This window comes from Sinohyriopsis cumingii, chromosome 5 (genome assembly GCF_028554795.1).
Source record: "Sinohyriopsis cumingii isolate HCF-2022 chromosome 5, ASM2855479v2, whole genome shotgun sequence".
Classification (NCBI taxonomy): Eukaryota; Metazoa; Mollusca; class Bivalvia; order Unionida; family Unionidae; genus Sinohyriopsis; species Sinohyriopsis cumingii.
In genome coordinates, this window is record NC_142965.1 from 70,269,013 (window position 1) to 70,289,991 (window position 20,979).

At 36.0% G+C, this 20,979-nt stretch overlaps 1 protein-coding gene across 1 annotated transcript in view; it reads left to right on the forward strand.

Moving 5' to 3' along the window:
* The window catches only part of LOC149799393 (uncharacterized), a 38,943-nt gene extending 18,256 nt beyond the window's left edge, over positions 1 to 20,687 (forward strand). The window contains exons 4-5 of the mRNA XM_089958733.1: positions 5,075 to 5,263; positions 8,123 to 20,687. Of these exons, the coding sequence (XP_089814859.1) occupies positions 5,075 to 5,263; positions 8,123 to 8,346 (413 nt within the window). The 3' untranslated portion in view covers positions 8,347 to 20,687. The remainder of the gene's footprint in view (positions 1 to 5,074; positions 5,264 to 8,122) is intronic.
* Positions 20,688 to 20,979: the final 292 nt, after the last annotated feature.

Consider the following 20,979-nt stretch of genomic DNA (forward strand, 5'->3'; position numbering starts at 1 on the left):
AAACAACCAATAATAATTTACAACTTTGAAGATTAAAGTAACCTGCATAGATTAAGTATTGTTTTTTATCGATTCTTCACTGCTTGTATTGATATGAGTATTGATATAGAAAAAATGTCTACATATTGATATATCAGTTAATCATTTCACCCCAGGTACAATCTGTCATCTAGTAATTGAAAGTGTTATTATCTTTAGCAGGTGTTAAAAATGATTTTTTATATATTAAAAAAAACTACCAAAACAAGTTACACAACTCAGGCTTGGTTTATTTTTATAGTTTTAACACCATTATTCAGTGGCTGATAGGCTATACATGGCCGTTTTTATATTTAGTGGAGGAAGAACCTGGGAAAACCCTGGGAGGATCCACCAACCCACAGGAAGCAAATGGCAAGCTTTAACACATACCCATGTTTGCTGAGCTTAGACTCAAACCCTTTATACAGAGGTGAGATGTCAGTGACTCAGCCACCCACAGCCCTTTTAATCAGATTTGTATTAATGCATTATAGCACTATTGCTTTGATGCCATAGAAAAGAATATCCTTGTTTAATGTTTTGTCTTTTGTGCCAAATAGGTAGATATGTTGGTTGGTTAATTTAACAATAAGAAAGCATAAATCTGGCTTTTTAATTCAGATTAAAGGTTGACATTTTCAGTTTTTTTAAAATTAACTTTGAATGTAAAGGGAAAAAAAGAAATTAATTTATCAGACAGAATTTCCAGGATTTGAAAGTGATGGTAATGGCAATGATAATACATTCACTAAATGCTAGAAATAAGTGAAGAAAACAGTGTATAAAACAACTCATAAAATGGACACCTCGATAATTCAACATCCTGCCAATCAACAAAATCACTGATTCAGTATCTTGCCAATCGAAAATTAACCAATTGTGACAGTTTGGAGAAAATAATTGCGTACGGATAATTCACCAGTTATGCTCATGAAAGAATGACTTCTCACAGAAAAATAAACTCTCCAAAAGCTATTTTCGGGAATAAGTGCTTGTAAAATTCACTTTTGCATCAGGTTCATGGAATTAATTGCTAAGAGATGTATGTACTGAAATATTAAAAGATTGCATATTACATATATGTTATTCAAAATCTTTCAACCAACATTAATAATGGACACTGATATTGTTGATAATTTGTATGGATTCCTTCCCAAGAAAAAATAAAAATAAAAATGGACAGTAGTATTTGTGCACAGTCTTTATTCTGAAAACTGATAAACAAATATTGGACCCCATTGGACTTATGGAAATAGGAGTCACTGAGAACTTTATTGTGTGATCACCTGACTGTATATATTGTGGGCAGAAAAAACATGGTTTCAGTGTAAATCTTGCCAATGAACAGTTCACTAATACTACAGGTTAGAGAACAACAAATGTGAATAAAGACAGTTAACTGATTATGCTTAGTGAGGATGTTGGACAGATGGGCAATGATTTTGACAAAATAACTGCAGATGCTTTCAGCTTTACCACAGATGCAGCACAGGCAGGGAACTTATTAATATTAACATCAACCAGATCTTGCATTATCTTTGCACACTTTGCCACCACTCTCTTCTGAATATAGTAATGCAGAACAAACCCTGAGTCAGTAACAATATGGTATGGATGGAGGCCCTGGGTCAGTAGCAATATGGTATGAAGACCCTGGGTCAGTAGCAATATGGTATGAAGGCCCTGGGTCAGTAGCAATATGGTATGAAGGCCCTGGGTCAGTAGTAATATGGTATGGAGGCCCTGGGTCAGTAGCAATATGGTATGGAGGCCCTGGGTCAGTGGCAATATGTTATGGAGGCCCTGCATCAGTGGCAATATGGTATGGAGGCCCTGGGTCAGTGGCAATATGGTATGGAGGCCCTGGGTAAGTAGCAATATGGTATACAGGCCCTGGGTCAGTAGCAATATGGTATTTAGGCCCTGTATCAGTGGCAATATGGTATAAAGGCCCTGTGTCAATGGCAATATGGTATGGAGGCCCTGCATCAGTGGCATTATGGTATGGAGGCCCTGAGTCAGTGGCAATATGGCATGGAGGCACTGTGTAAGTAGCAGTATGGTATGGAGGCCCTGGGTCAGTAGCAATATGGTATGGAGGCCCTGCATCAGTGGCAATATGGTATAAAGGCACTGGGTCAGTGGCAAAATGGTATGGAGGCCCTGGGTCAGTGGCAATATGGTATGGAGGCCCTGGGTCAGTAGCAATATGGTACGGAGGCCCTGGGTCAGTGGCAATATGGTATCGAGCCCCTGTGTCAATGGCAATATGGTGTGGAGGCCCAGGGTCAGTAGCAATATGGTATGAAGACCCTGGGTCAGAAGCAATATGGTATAAAGGCCCTGGGTCAGTAGTAATATGGTATGGAGGCCCTGGGTCAGTGGCAATATGGTATGGAGGCCCTGGGTCAGTGGCAATATGGTATGGAGGCCCTGCATCAGTGGCAATATGGAATGGAGACCCTGGGTCAGTGGCAATATGGTATGGAGGCCCTGGGTCAGTAGCAATATGGTATGGAGGCCCTGGGTCAGTAGCAATATGGTATGGAGGCCCTGCATCAATGGTAATGTGGTATAAAAGCCCTGGGTCAGTGGCAGTATGGTATGGAGGCCCTGCATCAGTGGCAGTATGTTATGGAGGCCCTGGGTCAGTGGCAATATGGCATGGTGGCCCTGCATCAGTGGCAATATGGTATGGAGGCCCTGGGTCAGTAGCAATATGGTATGGAGGCCCTGGGTCAGTAGCAATATGGTATGGAGGCCCTGCATCAATGGTAATGTGGTATAAAAGCCCTGGGTCAGTGGCAGTATGGTATGGAGGCCCTGCATCAGTGGCAATATGTTATGGAGGCCCTGGGTCAGTGGCAATATGGTATGGAGGCCCTGCATCAGTGGCAATATGGTATGGAGGCCCTGGGTCAGTAGCAATATGGTATGGAGGCCCTGGGTCAGTAGCAATATAATATGGAGGCCCTGGGTCAGTGGCAATATGGTATCGAGCCCCTGTGTCAATGGCAATATGGTGTGGAGGCCCAGGGTCAGTAGCAATATGGTATGGAGCCCCTGGGTCAGTGGCAATATGGTATGGAGGTCCAGGGTCAGTAGCAATATGGTATGGAGGTCCTGGGTCAGTAGGAATATGGGATGGAGACACTGGGTCAGTAGCAGTATGGTATGGAGGCCCAAGTGGACATATCATGGAAAACATTGAAAGTCCCATGCTACACATACTCCTCAGTACTGGCTATTGTGATTGTGATTACACTTGACATCCACAAATATTACTAAGTTGATCTTGCCTCTGATTGGCTGAGTTTGTGAGCACTTTAGAGACCATATTTTTGTGAGCACTTTAGAAACCATATTTTTTATCAGGTGTATGTAAGCTGATATCATTTAGATCTTGGATGTCTTCATTTATTAGCAGAATGCACACATATTAATTAAGTAATCTAATATTTGATTGGCCAAGCTTGTGAACACTCTGGAGGCCATAATTTTTATCATATGTATATGAGCTAATATTCAGATCTTGAATGACTGCATTTATGAACAACATGAATACATGCATATTAATGAAGTAATTTAGCATATGATAGACTGAGCATGAGAACACTTTAGAGGCTATATTTCTGTTCAGAATTTTGGTATGTAAGTTTATGCGATAAAAAATCTCTGAGTTGATTAGTCTGATTATAAGCAATGTCCACACAGAGGCGATCTTGACCATATTTCTGAACAGATCAGACATGCTATGTAAGTTTTGATTAGACTTGCTATGCAAGATCATAGATGAGTTTAATTATGAGTGAGATTGATGGCTATTAATGAAATGTAGGCTGATCAGATGGTGGGAATCAAACCTGCAACTTTCTGGCTGTGAGTCCAACACCGTAACTAGAGCCACCACACCTTCCTTGAGTGTGAACTCAATGGTTTCCAAAGTACGACTCGAGGAGTGGTGGCTCAAGAGGGTAAGGACTGACCAAGGGGTCTGCAGATATTAACTGTCCTTATAATGCCAAGTAAGTGTATGTACTTTAATGGTCAGGCTTCATGCAAAGAAATCGATCCTGTATATATGGACTGTGAAATAGGATAAGACTCCAACATTAATAGAATATATAGTGGCAATGTTGTCCAAGCTTTTCTTTCTGCTCTAAAGTTTTAATACTTGTGTGAATTTGCATTTACAAGCAGACATGTAGACTAATAGGTGAGTGATATCAGGCTGTCTTGGGCCTCTTGTTATTGCAACTTTTGTGTCCATCTATCACAGATCTCCAGTTGATGTCTCCTTATGTCATACCAGTATGTGTCCTATGAAAGATATGGCTTTGTCAATTACAAAATGTTAGAGTTATTTCCCCATGTTTTGAAGATTTTACACTTCATGTCTTGACCATTTCAGGTATCTTTATGAAACCAGATATGCCCTTGTACAGTGTGTCTTGCAAAAGAACGGCTCTGTCAGAATTTTTTAGAGTTATTCCCAATGGGAGGAGGGGAATTTGGTGTCATTCACTCTCTTGACATTTAATATATTCTGGACCTTTAGAGATGTATTCAGGGCTTTTCCATTAAAATGCATAGGACCCAGGGAAGGCACGTTTAAAGTAGGGTACTCACCCATATATACAATTTAGAATTTTCTTATCATTTTAATATGAACTCTGTGAAATCAAAGTACCCTAAAATATATTTTTTTAAAACTGCCTTTCCAGGGTACCATGTATGTTTAAATGAAACAGCCCTCACAGAATTTGGTGTGCATGCATTTGTATGATAACGAGAGTTTATGTTGTCACATTTCTGATGATGGTGTTGTTGTTGTTGTTGACATAGGCATCAGCAATGAGTCTGTTCATTCAGCTCATTTTCTTGGACACTGTTGCATTCTTTTCAGGCCATAGAGTGTCTGTCCCTTGGAGATACTCTTGTTTAGAAAACATAAAGTGGTATTCTTTCATGTAGATGGACTTCAAAAGGTGTTGAAATAAATATTTTTCACTTTGTGATTCATTGCAATAAAATTTTATCATACCTTTGGCAGGTATATCTCCAGGTAGTGACAAGAGTGAGGTGATTTTCAACTTGTCCGCTCTATTTGATGGTGGTGATAAATTCTCTGAGAAATCTGGCTTTGGATTGCATGGATTTTTGAGTAAGAAAAATGGTGGATGGGTATACAGTGGAAATATAACTCATCCAGCAAACTTTGGAGCCTTCAGTCTTGAATCAGGTAATTAAAGAACTCGATTAGTGATGCATCAAGGACAAGTTCCGATGAAATTTGTCGACATAAAGGTTTATATCAGAGTCTAACAGATTCTCTATCTAGAAGTCTCAAACTACCTCATTGCCACATTGGGACTACCAAAACTACCTCTGCCATGTCAGAACTCCTACTGCCACATTGGAACTATCAAAACTACATCTGCCATGTCGGGACTACTACTGCCACATTGGGACTGTCAAAACTACATCTGCCATGTCGGGACTACTACTGCCACATTGGGACTGTCAAAACTACATATGCCATGTCGGGACTACTACTGCCACATTGGGACTATCAAAACTACATCTGCCATGTCGGGACTACTACTGCCACGTCAGGACTACCAATAATTGCCTACTGTACCACTGTATGATTGCATGTTGATGAGTACGAGACTACTCACAACTCAAACTGAATGGTCATAGTGAAGTACCTAAAGATTAGTTTTTACAGCCGTTTCCTTAGGCCCTTACACGGTGCTTAAGGGTGTAATAAGGAACTGTTGTCAGTACAGCAGAATCTGTCTTGAAAGACCACCCCTTCTGCTGAATAATAATGGTCTCTCATGACTGGTCATAACACTATATAATGAATAAATCCATGCATCAAGAATGTGTTCTCCTAAGACAGGAGATCTTTCATAGCAGTGGTAATTCAAGACAGGTTTTACTGTTGCATTCAAATCAAGTGAAATCAAGCAAAACTGCAACCATATCTAAATTTCCATCAGCAAACAAAGTTGTATGGTAGTCAATAAATATACACATATGTTGAAAGGACAGCTCTTAAATTCAGAATTCCTCCATATGAGATAATTTATTTTATTAATGTGGAGTTTTATTTGGTCTGACACAAAAGCTATCTTTGTGTTTATTGCTCTTTTAAAGTGAGCACCACTAATGGCAGTACTGTAGATAAGCGTTGCACATGGTTTTGACAGACTTTCAGGTGGATAATATGAAGCTGAAAATATCACAGGAACTGTTTTTTATTTTATTTATTCATGGGTACATTTAAAAGATTTATTGGTTTAATGTGCTTTTAAAATTAAAAATTATATCTGTAGTGGTAATTTAAAACTGATATCCAAGGTGGTAATATTAAAACTGATATCCAGGGTGGTAACTTAAAACTGATATCCTAGGTGGTAATATTTAAAATGATGTCCAGGGTGCTAATTTAAAATGATATCCTGGGTGGTAATGTTAAAAATGATATCCAGGGTGTTTATATTTAAAATTGATATCCTGGGTGGTAATATTAAAAATGATATCCAGGGTGGTAATTTAAAGATGATATCGAGGGTGGTAATATTAAATATGATATCCAGGGTGTTAATATTTAAAATTATATCCAGGATTGTAATTTAAAAATCTATAGGAAATCAGAAACATCTGACTTTAAAATATAGGGAAAATTCATTGATTTATGAAACTTTTTTTTCATTCTTCGTGCCAGTTTGTGGGAAATATGTATTAATAAATAAATGAACAAAGTTATTGTGCTTCATTTGGTCATGACTTCTTTAGGAACACAAAACTGGGTTTTTTTAGTATGTCATTCATCTGGTCCTTTTATGTACATCCTTCAATCCATCCCGATTCTTCTTCTGTATGAAATATGCATAAAATTTTCAGAATTCATTTTTCAGGGCGACCAGTTACATCTGACAGGCTACCAGATCTTTTTGTAGATAATCAATGTGGCTACCATCATTTGATGAAAAATGTTAGCCCCTGTATGTGCCCTGCAAAATTATACCAATCCTACATTTATTCAGTAATCGTTCCGAAAGTCATCTTGAAACCCGTCTTAACCTCAGGCTTTGTGCAGACTTTGCACTAAAACTTCTGTTTTGTGAAAGCAAATGGCAAAATGCATGAAATCCTAAACTTGTACTAAATACCTGACATCTGTGAAAGCAAACGGCAAAATGCATGAAATCCTAAACTTGTACCAAATACCTGACATCTGTGAAAGCAAACGGCAAAATGCATGAAATCCTAAACTTGTACTAAATACCTGACATCTGTGAAAGCAAATGGCAAAATGCATGAAATCCTAAACTTGTACTAAATACCTGACATCTGTGAAAGCAAATGGCAAAATGCATGAAATCCTAAACTTGTACTAAATACCTGACATCTGTGAAAGCAAATGGCAAAATGCATGAAATCCTAAACTTGTACTAAATACCTGACATCTGTGAAAGCAAACGGCAAAATGCATGAAATCCTAAACTTGTACTAAATACCTGACATCTGTGAAAGCAAACGGCAAAATGCATGAAATCCTAAACTTGTACTAAATACCTGACATCTGTGAAAGCAAATGGTAAAATGCATGAAATCCTAAATGGCTGACATCTGTGAAGGCATATGGCAAAATGTATCAAATCCTAATTGGCTATTTCTGTTTATCACCTGTTATCTTGTGCTGATTGTGTTAAAATGTAATCTGTTTTGTTGGAGATCAGTAGAAGATGTTATAAGCTGGTTTGCTGTGATTTGCTTTCCATGTATTTTTAATTTTTTTATTTATTTTTGTAATTATATTTTTTAATTCGTAATGGCAGTTGTTCAGACACCTTTGCAGTTGAACTGTGTTTGACCTCCTGTTATCATCAGCATTAGAGGCATTACCACCACATTATATGATTCCAGCTATTTCAAGACTTTTAAATATTGGTACTGGGAAATTCCTTATGTGATTTAAAAAGTTTGAACAATTCTACCAGTATTAGCACTTAAAATTCCATGACAGGTTACAGTTATATTGTTTAATGAATAAAAGAATTAAGGACTAATTTTTCCTCCATTCCAGGTCAAACAGTCTCCACTACAGTCAGTGTCAGTGAGAACAGCGGGTGGCGTCTTGCAGTGATGATTGGAGTGCCTATCACATTGGCTATCCTGGGCGTTATGGGTACAGTCTACCTTACATATTGGGGTATCAAAAAGGGCTACATAAGACATGTACCAAAAAACTACAGTAATTTTGACAACCCAGTTGTTTATGATGCTAACAAGGAAACAGTTCACTTGTAGAAAACATGTATACTTATGGTATAATGAGATATCATCACAATGTTTTTTGGAACCAATTTGCAAAAGTAATTAATCAGACTAGTTACTGTTAAAATTATCAAATGTTCGTGTTCATCAGGTTACAGTTCTGCTTTGTTGTAATGCAGCTGTTGGGGTCCATCACCGCAATTCACTTTATATACTAAAGTACTGTATACCAAGAATTATAACATAAGGAAGCATGATATATTGAGAACAGTGTAATATACAGAACTGTGGTATAGTGGGCACCACCAAATTTGTTTAAATAATGGTGTTTTGAAAAGGAAATGAAGATATTAGACTGTTTCAGCTTGTTTTCTTTCAACCCTTTTGTTATATATTGGTATGATTTCGGTCATGGGGTCCTCTCTATTACAGAATTACATCTGGAATTGCATTATAATGAGGCACGTTATAATGGGTGAGAATTGTATAATCATTGTTTTTACATGGATTTATAAACTAAACCAATCAGTGGTTTTTTTTTTCAATGTTATTTAACTATTGATTGACTAAATAGGTCTTGTTATTATACATTTGGAAACACAAGTACCTGTAGCAATTTATTTTGTTAGATACTATATTAATATATATACACTTATAGAAAGTATTTAAGCATGTTACTATCATGGTATTGTATTTCTTTAATAATATACATTAAGACCTTCCCATTAAGTTGATCGTTGCTGAAATGTGGAGTATTTATATTTTTTTAACAATGAATATTTTACAGGTTTATGGGTTCAAGTAATCTGATACCATGAAAAGAATTATAAAATTACAAAACGATGTACATTTCTTATCACTACAGTTAGTTAAATATCCATCCTCATGTAAGGGTCATTACAGACACATACAAAAGTTTAAGAAACAATGACCTTTCACCAATCCGCCATTAAAAATAGCTGAAAAAGTGTTTGAAATTTTATCAAATTTGCACAGATTAAAGAATATAGGTTTGTTATATTCAGTGTATTAAAAAAAAAATTGTATTGATTTTATTTTACACTGAAAGGCTGCGAGGCTGGTTTATGGCAGGCCATAAATCACAAATGATATCCCATTGTGTCACATACTTTTCATCAAGTTTTAATTTTCTTTTGTGATGATTAAAATTGTATAAAGGTTTTAATAATAAGAGAGATATGATCACATCTTCCTTCCCATAGTTCATAGAACTATGTTGCATCGGGATGTCATATTCATGCTGTAATAACGATATGAAAATGGTCGCATAATATCAGGTTGTACAGTTACGGTTGATTTTTGTAAAAGTAGACATTCTCAAGTCCTTTTTCAGACTTGGGGAAAATTAATGCTGGATGGAAGTTGATCTCATTTTGAAGGATTAATTGGTTATTTTGCATAATAACTTAACAAAAGTGTTTGCTATTTGAATGTGGTCTTTCTTAGTGAATGGTAACAGATGGAGATTTTTGTACAAATTGCTACAGGTGTCTGTGTTTATGTGATGAGTCAGGAAATCTGAAAGCCTGCTTAAAACTAGCAGAAATGTACCTTTATAGTTCATTTATATTTTTCACAATAAATGTCAAATGTACAGAGAGGTCTTTTTCTCCTCTCATACCTGTACACCCTTAAATGTACAAAACTAAAGGGCAAATGCTGTATCATACAAGTTTTTTTCCCATGATTTGGGACAATGCAGGAATGCAGTTCCGTACTTATTACATATGCCTTCTTTTACACTTTGTGAATATTTCAGTTTGTGTAAATTGAGTTAGAATTATTAGGATTTATAAAATAAAATTATTTAAGATATATTTGGTGAAAACACCTTAATAGTTATCAGGGGTTGACATTCCCACACCCAGCTCAAATGACAAGTGAAAATATTCAGCAGTAGAATGAATTTTCAATCACTTGCCCAGTTGGGAAGTACTGACCATTACTTTCTTTTAATGTCCAGAATATTGTTGTCTTTATTTATGAAAGTCCATTCTTTCTATAAAACCTTGTTTTCCTGTTGTATTATTCAAACTCATACAAGCACTTTGCTCCCGCTCGAAACTAATAATAAGTGAAGGAGGGTGAGCAGGCTGGTCTGTTTGTAATTACTTAAAACTAGTGTTAAAAGGGTCAGAGAATATATTCTAGAAAACAGTTTTTTAACATGATTAACCTTGCATTTATTAACATGGTCACATTTCTATTATAGCTAGATGAGTAATAGTTTATTGTGGATGAGTAAATATTTTAAGTACTTACTTTACTTGGTGAGAGATTTTTATTTAGAGAATCTTCATCCCATACTTTATTTGGTTGTGCAATACAGAATTATATATATAATATTAATATCAAATGCCAGATCAAACACTGGAGATTGAATTGGTATGTAATAAAATTTATAATCCGTTCAAAGGTTGCTCAATGTTATCTCTGCCCGTTTCAAAGAAGCAGCAGAAATTATGTGATTCAGCCCGTCCTTGTGTGTACGTATGCATTCATGTCACACTACCTCTGCACTGTCAAGATTTGGAATTGGAGATTATAAGGCTTAGGCATGATTTAGGGTGATCTGAAGACCAGCACAATGGTTTGAGAATATTCATCCATCTCTGATGGGGGGTGGGGGAGTTAGATAAAATTATAATAACACTGTAGTTGTTAGTCCTTCATGTCTGAAAGTGTTAAGCCTGATTATTGACCCAATTGAATGAGACCCATTGGTTATGCCAGGGGGTGTCAGGACTATGTTCATGGTTCGAACCCTTGACCTCCTGCATCCAAGGTGAACACTAACCATTTATGACACAAGGGCAGTCTTCAAGCATGTTAATTGTTTTCATAAGTTATTTGAGCACGCAATAAAACTTTAATTGCAATATTATAAGTGTCCAAGGAAACTATTATCAACCTAACTATATAGCCATAAGTAGATGAAGTTGTATAAGCATCTTACGTTAGCCTCTGGGTCTGTCCAAAGACTCCATAGACTTATCCCAATGGGGCACATGTTTGGGAGTAGGATGAAATGGGAGTGTACAGACATGTGTTTTACACTCTAGTTGTTTCTGTTCTGTAATGTCATATACAGTATTTGTCTCAGGTTTTATACATCATGCCTTTTTTAACCAAATCATCTTTAAAGCATAGCAATACATTTAAAAAAATTTCATAGAGGAAGGTATTCTCATCATTTTAGTTACATTACCTATAATATTCCTGAAAAGTGGTTGAGGTGAAGACAATTGAAAAGTGCCTGCTTATTTGTTTTTACTCACAACTCCTTTGCTGTAATCAGGAGTCTGTAATTTCTTTCATTGTTGGGTGTACATAATATAACATTTTTGCCATTTTTTTAATCGTAACACAGAATGTAATATGTTATGGTGTTGTCTGTCTGTCTGTGTTATCAGTTTTGTTTCTGTACATTAACTCAAGTTGTCCACCAGTTATAGTTACAAAACATTGTGGATGGTTTGCAGTTGGGGTAAGGAAGTACCCCGATTATTTTTGGGGTCAAGGGGGAAATTTAACAGTTACCAAACTTTGGGGACGGCTTGCACAAGGGATAAAGAAGGACCCTGTTGGTCAAAAGGTCAAATTCATTATGCCTGCAGGAATAAGCATGGTTTCTGCTCACTAATATTAGTACTACATTACAGGTCTGGACCAAATTTTATGCATGGCTTGTACATGGGATAAAGGTTATCAGTTTGGGGATAAAATGGTCAATGGTGAAGGACATTGGAACTGAAAAATGAAAAATGTTTCAGCCATCTACATAGAGGACTATTAAACACGGGGCAGTTGTATATCATGCAGTTTGTGGAACTTGTTATTTGTTAATATGTTTCAGCCATCTACATAGAGGACTATTAAACATGGGGCAGTTGTATATCATGCAGTTTGTGGAACTTGTTATTTGTTAATCACCATAATTTTGGTTGTCCATATCTTTTTAAACGAGTTTATCATTATTTACATATATATTTTCCTAAATTTTACTTGAGGCATAGAAGTAATAATTTGCTTTTGCAATGGTCAGATGTTTTTGTTATTGTTTTATTTCAGTGTTGATGAATTACAATTAGCCATTCCATGTATGTTACAAATTCTGACTAATTGATGAGATCACATGAAGGTCATTCATATATATGCTTGGCATTAGGGCATAACCGACTTTTGATCCGGAAATCGGATTCCACCGGATAGTATGAACTTCCGATTGATCGGAGTCGGACAAGGCAGGAACAACCGATTCGGATAATAAAAATAATAAAGTTGAATTTCTATAGCACCGTGTCTAACACTGCGTGTCATTCGATAGTGCGTTAATAAAGTTAAATAAGAAGTCAGAAAAGTCCAATATGGTCAACACAACGGGGTGAAACGATAATACTTGAGTTAGACCGAAAGATTTAAATTTATTAAAATATATAATACAGTCCTACCCGTTTATGTCAACATCCTCAATAATGAAGGCATAATATTGAATACATTGACACATGCTAATGAGGTATTAAAAGAAAATGATTCCGCAAGAGGCCAACTTTATAGGACCAAACAAAAGCCTGTTTTATTTTTATTTGACCGCGACATTAAAGCATGGCGGCAAGATCAACTAATTGTTGAATAAAGTACAGGATGGAACTGGCCGCTTGCCGACATAAATGATTAAGGCAGGAAAATAAAAGCCTGGCGGCAAGATCAACTAATTGTTGAACAAAGAATGGGTCGGAACTGGCAAAAAAATAAAAAATTTCATGGATTCTTTGTGACTTTGAACTTCGTTGCATTTTGCTATAGTCCTGCCATATCCTTCCCCTTGTGACATCGGTGTGATATGCAAAACGTGTGTAACACGGTTTAAAAAGTTGATTTGAAAAACCTTTTAATTTAGCATTTCCGATTAATTGAATCGTATCCGGAATCGGAAAAATTTCATGCCCAAAATCCGGAATCGGAAATCAGTAGAAAAATGCTAATCGGTTATGCCCTACTTGGCATATTATGTACTGATTCTTGATGTAGTTACTGTAAGTTCTTTATTTTTGTCTATCAATATCAATCTGTTATGGAGTGAGTTAGATAATCTTAAAAAATATAACCCTGTTTCAAATGCAGGCAAATCTCCTCTGTTTCATCTCAAGTTGATCATATCCAAGGTCACATTTATTTCAGTGTTTTAGCCAGGATATAGTCACGTGGTATTTGCTCTAAAAACAAAAATAGAAGATATTTAATAAGCTAAAAGCGAAAAGTAGCACAATTAAAACAACAAGGAGGGTGCATTACCTTTTATCTGATACAGATGCACCAACCCTTCATTTTTTTATCAGAATTAAAAAAATCTGTCAAGTGATTTTTCCCCAATTAACCAATTACTATATACATGGTTCCCACGCTTTTCTAAAGATAAATTTCCAGGGTTTTTCCAAGATGAGATTAATTATTGATTTTGACAAAAGACCTTAAAAATTGTATATTGTTATATAAACAAGAAATTAATTTTTTCTAAAATAAACCTGTCTTCTTGTAATTCAATAAACCAGTCCCCAAACATGTATTGCTACAAGAGTTCTTATCGATCTTTTTTATTATATAATACAAGGGGCAACAATTTCTCATTTCAGCTCCGAGATTCGATATCTTGGACAACAAATTTGGCTTAAAACAAATAGCAGTCTGTTTTCTAATCCAGATTTCCTCAGAATATTCACACCCCATTTTTCACATTTGTACATTTATGTTGGAATGAGAGGTCATTACAATTGCCTATCAAAAATTTGGAATGTGCCTCCTCCGTGTGGTAGCAGCATATGGTAGTCGCTTACCAGCGGGCCTAGCAAATTTAAACTTGTGTTATATCAAATCATGCCTGCATTAAATCAATAGAAAAATTATTCATTTTCTAAGAAATGGCAAGTATTATTATCATTGTGTCTTTAATCCGCTTATAGACTAGATGAAACTATGGTATAGATGAAATCTGACCCGGTACTCGCCATTTACTAGTGACATGACTTCATAAATCTCAACTGACGCCATCAGATGTCCAATAGTCACGTGATATCAACAACACACTCCTTTTTAATGTTGTTGTACAGAAATTCAGTTATTTTAAATGAAAGTCAGATACGTTTTGTTAAAACCAGAAAGAACATATAATTCTCAACATATTTATTTTGAGAACAATGACAAGAAGCTTGTTGCTGTCACAGCAATCTAACCAGTGATTCATCAAGCAGAGAGCACATGTCTGCATGGTAATCACATGATACAATTAAACTCTGGAAGATGTTTTCTGAATAAATATGGAGAATTTTGTGTTCTTTCATTTTTGTATTTTTATTACTAGTATTGGACTTGCATTTATAAAAAAAAATCTACCATATTTGAAAATGTGGGTTGTGAAATTTGTGTATTCATGCGACTAGCAATGCAAATACCAGGTCACATTTCATCAACGCTGTAGTTTTATCTTGTCTTTTAGCAGATTAAAGACAATGATTTTAATACCCACAACTTCTGAGAAAATAAGTAATTTTCATATCGATTTCATCAATGTATGACTCAATTTAACAATGTTTAAGTTTGCTAAGATATCTGGTAAGCAGCTACGCTTTGCCACCACCATGTTAGCCTCTTATGATGCTAGCCTGGTTTTCATACATGCAAGGAAAGATATGGATATCGAGCTAAATGTGAGAATAAAAGTCAACCAGATGAATCTAATCACAGAGTGTTTGGATTGACTCGGCATATGTTTCTTGCAAGCACCCAAATGATCCATATCGCACCCTCTGAATATTTTGGTTAGAACTCGATACATTTAACTCATGGTCAGTTTAGTTATGGGCCGCACTGGTGGCCTAGTGGCTAGAGCATCTGCCTTGGATGCAGTAGGTCGTGGGTTTGATCCCCGGCAGAGTCATACCAAAGACTTGTAAAAATGATTCTAACAGCTGCCATGCTCAGCATTAAGAGGTTAATGTTAGGACTGGTTGGCCTGGTATCAGGATAATGTGACTGGGTGGGACATCATGCTACATATCTGCAGCATGATGCCCCAGTGCTAGACATCACTATAAACTGTCACACTGCAGACATCGTAGCAATATGACTGAAATATTGTTAAAACTACATTAAAAATCCAGATCACACACTCACACACACAGAGTTTAGTTATGACTGATTATGTGATTGTGTCAAGTGATGGTGGAAAATTCTTGGGGTTTTCTTGACTTTCATCAATATTTGCGAAATTCAAGAACATTTCACGGTCGGGGAAAAAATATCATTTCTCCCAACTTTTTCGCGATAGGGTGGAAACCCTGTATATAGTGTTGCATATTTAGTGCAGGCGCACAGGATTCCTGCAATTTTTTGTGTCCTATGTCCCCCAAATCGTGACCTTCTGTGCACAATTTTTCGTTGGAAAAAAATGAAAAATACACCTACAGCTTTTCATAAAAGGATCTCCATCCATGTCTCTTTTATCGCTAGCAGTGGCCAAAGCCACATATAATGTATCTGGCAGTTAAAACATTCAAGGTTTGTAGTATTCAGCCAAGTTGCAATGTAAAGTGTTTGATGGTCATTAGTGTATTTTTCAGGCTAAAGTAAGTTACCCCCCCCCAGAGGAAGATCTAATTTGAGGTTGAAATATGCCAAACTTTATGCAAATACATAATTTTTCATTTAATTAAAGATTTGTTAGTTTGTAAAGAAACGTATTTCAGAAAACATGGGAATTTATTATAATAAAAGCTGGTAAATATTGAGTGTACACTCAAGTTACATGGGTATTTATTATAATAAATGCTTGTAAATATTGAGTATACACTCAAGTTACATGAAAGCAAGATCCAAAACAGAAAATTCCATGGTGCAGCTCATTTCAAGTTAACCAGATATTCAAGCGTGTTATGTGGGTTTTTTAATTTTTAATGTAGCTTTAACAATTTAAGTCACATAGCTACCATGTCTGCAGTGCAGCAGTTTATAGTGATGTCTATCACTGGGCATCGTGCTGTAGGCATGTAGCTTCATGTCCCACCCAGTCATATTATCCCGACACCAGGGCAACCAGTTGTTATAATAACCTCTTAATGATGAGTACCAAGCAAGGCAGCAGCTAGTATCATTTTTATACGTCTTCAGTATTACTTGACAGGGGTTCGAACCTCCTGCATCTATGGTGGACACTAACCATTGATGCTACAAGGGCGGTCTTCAAGCATGTTAATATTTTCACAAGTTATCTGAGAGCACGATAAACTTTAATTGCAATAGTATAAGTGTCCAAGGAAAATGTTATATTACAGTGTAGACCACAAGGCTAATGTGGTAAAACTCTCAAAGTCAGTAAAGCTATCATTTTTATAGCACTACAAGTGCACTATCTACTGTAACAGTTATTTTCCTTTGTCCCTCATAAATATTTTATGTCCATCAAATTTGGAGGGTGAAAGACACGGCATCCTCTACCCTTGGGATCCTATGTGCAATACTATGCACAGTGCATCTTTTCCCCCAGTGCTTTCATCTGCCATTGCTGTCACAAATGACGAATTTTGCAGGTCACATGTAAGACTATCCTCAACGTTTGATTGGCTCTCCAGTAACTCTGAACAGTTAGTAGCCGAGATTTGTGTTTTCTACACTCAGCCAATGTACACACTTAAGTAGTACTTTAACTGCTATGTCTTGCTTGGATGAATGTTTTTGTTAACCGGCATTCAAATCTGCCTGGTGTTGTGGACCTTCAATCAGCAGTTTGTGTTCTGGCAACCCAACATGCCATGCCAGTGTACTGTTCTGAAAGTTATTGTTTTTTGTGCATTTGTCATGGAGTTTTTTTTAGCCTCAACATAATATTGAGGTGTGTCAATTTACATACTGGTGACAATTTTTAGACCGAACTGTTGTTTTTTTTTAATAGGCAAAACATAACATTGGGATGCGTCAATTTATGTACCGGCGACGATTTTTGTGCGTCAGATTGGAAAAGTCTGAGTATTTGACGCATGACACATGGGTAGATAGAACACTGTAGCCCCAATGAAAATATGATGTAAATTCAAGTAACATGCTGAGGTAACTTTCAACCTCATTTTAATAACATTTCTGACTACAAGACAAAATTCTAGTCTCAGCAGTTTTCATAGGCCACATGCTTCCAGTCGCATGGTGTGACCTTCATGTAAAGCCATTTTCATCTGTAAAGGCAGTGAAGTTTCACAAAGAGGTAGATATGAAACAATGGTAACTGATTTCTTTACCACAAGTATAATGACTTAATGACAAAAGCACCAAGACCCACTGCAGAGAAGATGATCTTAACGAAAAAGCCAATAAAACCCACCAAAGTACAGAGACAAGTCAAAGAAAATTTGAAACCTCTAACAAATAACTGGATTCCAGAATGGCTGGACTAAATAAGAGCATTTACATCCCTTCAAGAAATTAACTGAAAGCTAAGGCTGAAACTTTGCAAAGACTGGTAACTATAAATGTTGGAGAAGCATAAAATTAAAGACTTTACTTCTCCCATATTGTTTGAGAATGGTGGGGGGCATCAAAGAGGAAAATCTTAACGTAAAGAAGTTAATGTATTTGGTTTGCACGCAAATAATGGGTGAAACAGACGTGTAAATGATATCTCATTCGATTATGATGTTGGCCTACTATGATCACACCATTGGCCCTTTTTTTTAAAACTTGGCTGAAACACTGATTAGTTTACTTATGTGTTTGAAGTCGTTACCTTGTAACTTGCATTAGTTACTTCAACTCCACATTTTTCTTTTTCTCCATGGTTGTATACTAATTTGCAAAGATTTTTTCATAAATAAACCGTGGATTCATTAATTAAAGCTCGACAAATTCTTTGATCTTGATTGCAAAATTTGTTTCTGAATTATGTAGGCAGTGAATTAGGTTTCTTGCATCCATTATTTTCAACAAGGGTTTTTAAGTTATTTTTTTAATACTGAATGGTTGGGGTTTTTAGTGACCATAGTTCTTGTACAGTTATGTTAGGCAAATAAAATATAAATAACCTAACAGCAGTTGATCAGAATCAATATTTAAACAAAAAGCTTTTATATCACAGGGATTTCTTTTCACATTGTTAGCAACCAAGCATCTTCACTAATCAAGGGTCGTTGATCACTTTGTTCCACATCATTCCTTGGCATATGTAACTAGCTAAAGCAGTATCTACTGCTCTGCTGTCTGATTGGATGCAGCTGAAAGAAATTGATTAAATTAGAATGCTCGTTACATTTATCAAGGAAGATAGTTTGGAGTAATCATAGCAGCCCCCATAGACAATGTGTTACAAGTAATCACAATATAAAAAACTTATCAGGTCACATAATATGATCTCATTTTTGGTCACTTGATTTCGCTTGTTACAGGCAGTGACCTTCATCCACAAGAAGGCACTTCTGCAAAACAGTTTTAGCTAGTTACGCATGCCAAAGTTTGATGTAGAATGAAGTGGATCCATGACCATTGCATAGTGTTCAGATTCTCAAAGTTCAGAGTGAATAACAGAAATGCACTTCTTATTTTTTTTAAAACAATGCATATCAGGTTACAAAAAAATCATTCTAGGTTAATTTCTTTGTAGCTGTGGTTGTTGAAATTAAGCACATTATCCATCTTGGGTATAAAAAGTAATATCCATTCAAGATTTTTATATGAGCACTAAAACCTTTGTTCTTTCTGCTTCAAATGTATATAACATTCCAGTTTTATTTTGATTTCTTGATAAATTTTTTCTGGTTGGTTGTGTTTGTATTGAAATATATTTTCTTTCAATATTATACAGAGTAACATATCAATTTGTATCAAGATACTAGTAGTTAGCTCCCCTAGTCCAAGGTCAAGTGAACATGTGATATGGCCCTGCATATTAACGAGGTGATCCAGCATGAGATTAATTGAACACTGTTCAGGCTATATTTCTCATCATTATTTGGTTTCTAAGTTTATATCAAGATGTCAGATGAGCTTTTTTACGAGTGACACCCACACATTTCATTGAGCTTATGCATACTCTAGAGATAATAATATTTCTGAATAGAGTTTGATCAGACTTGGCTATTTATGCTTGTGTCATCAAGATCTCAGACAAGTCCATTTTATGAACGAGCTCCATGTTCCATGCATATTAATAAGGAACCAGGCTGGTCTGATGGCAGGAATTGAACCCACAACATTCTGATCACAAGTCCAGTACCTTAACCACCAAGTCACTGCAGCTCCCTTGGGTGTGGCTGTCAGTGATTTCCAGGTCATAATTTCTAAGGTGTAAAGAGAGACCTATCCATGCCAACTGCATAGATCAACTCCCCTTGTAGTGGCAAGTGTGCATACATGAAGCATGGAGCTTGAACAGTTTCTAAGTTGAGAATCATGGTCTAGTCCCAAGGGACAGGGAGAGATCATGGGGATGTTATTTGCAGTTTAAATGACTTGTCTTCTTATGCTAAGAAAGTAATTCACACAACCTACCCATATGGGTGGGTAAATAAATAACACCAACATTGAAAATGTTCAATGTAGTAACCATGTACTCCAAGCTTTTCTTTTTCTCTTGTTTGCATTCAGAAGATGACATATCAGTTATCCAAATTAGCGATATCAGGCCTTACATCGCACCAGATAAATTAGGTTTTTCATTGTTTCAGATATATAAGTAATTGTGTTGATGTTCTCAGTGTTTATGCCTTGTAAGTTGTCTTTCATATGTTTTACTGATGATGCAATTTTTATATTTATGCTGAAATTTTTTTATTATATTTCACTCATGCATTTAATCAGATCTATGTTATTGCAGCAAAAGAAAGTTTCAGGTAGTTATTGGATTTATATCATAATTAGTTGGTGAAATTTTCTTTCATTAGTAAACTTCATCAACTTTACTACATAACATTCTCATCACAGATGTAAAGTATAAAGCTTTGAGCATCGACATTGTGAGTAAATAAGAGTGTTTGCTGTGGTTTCAAGAAAAGAATCTCAAAATCACATTCATTAGACAAGAAAAAGTGAAACATAACAAGATATTCAGAATGCCAGCAAACCATTTGGACAATGCATCACTTTTCACTTCATTAATTTCCAATAACCAAGATCTTTAATGCTTACAAATGCTTTCAAACTTTGATGAACCAAGAAAGAAAGGTAATCAGGGTACATTGGACATGGTCTATAAAAGTATACATAAAGGTCCGCAAATTGTTGCCTTTATGGTCAGCTGTCCAGTGTATACAGGGACATATGCAAATATAATGAACAAAAAAAGTAAATAGCATTCTCTATAAAGATGTGTCTGCAAAGGCAGGTTTCACTCATTTTTCATTGTACCCCGATTATATGAAACAGTTTAGTTACCACCTATTTTATTTTGAATGGACTGCAGCATAACATTCAAAATTTCAGTTTTATATCAAGTGCCTTGACTTTCTGAGTCATTTTCTTTAAAAGTAAGGCTGGATTTTGATTGGTATAATAGAAGCATCATTCTGGAGTCCCCTAGTAACCAAACAACAATTATCCAAATTGTGATGTTAATGGAAAATAATTTAAAAAGAAGCAGTAACCATTACCATTAAATTAATTTCATTTTTT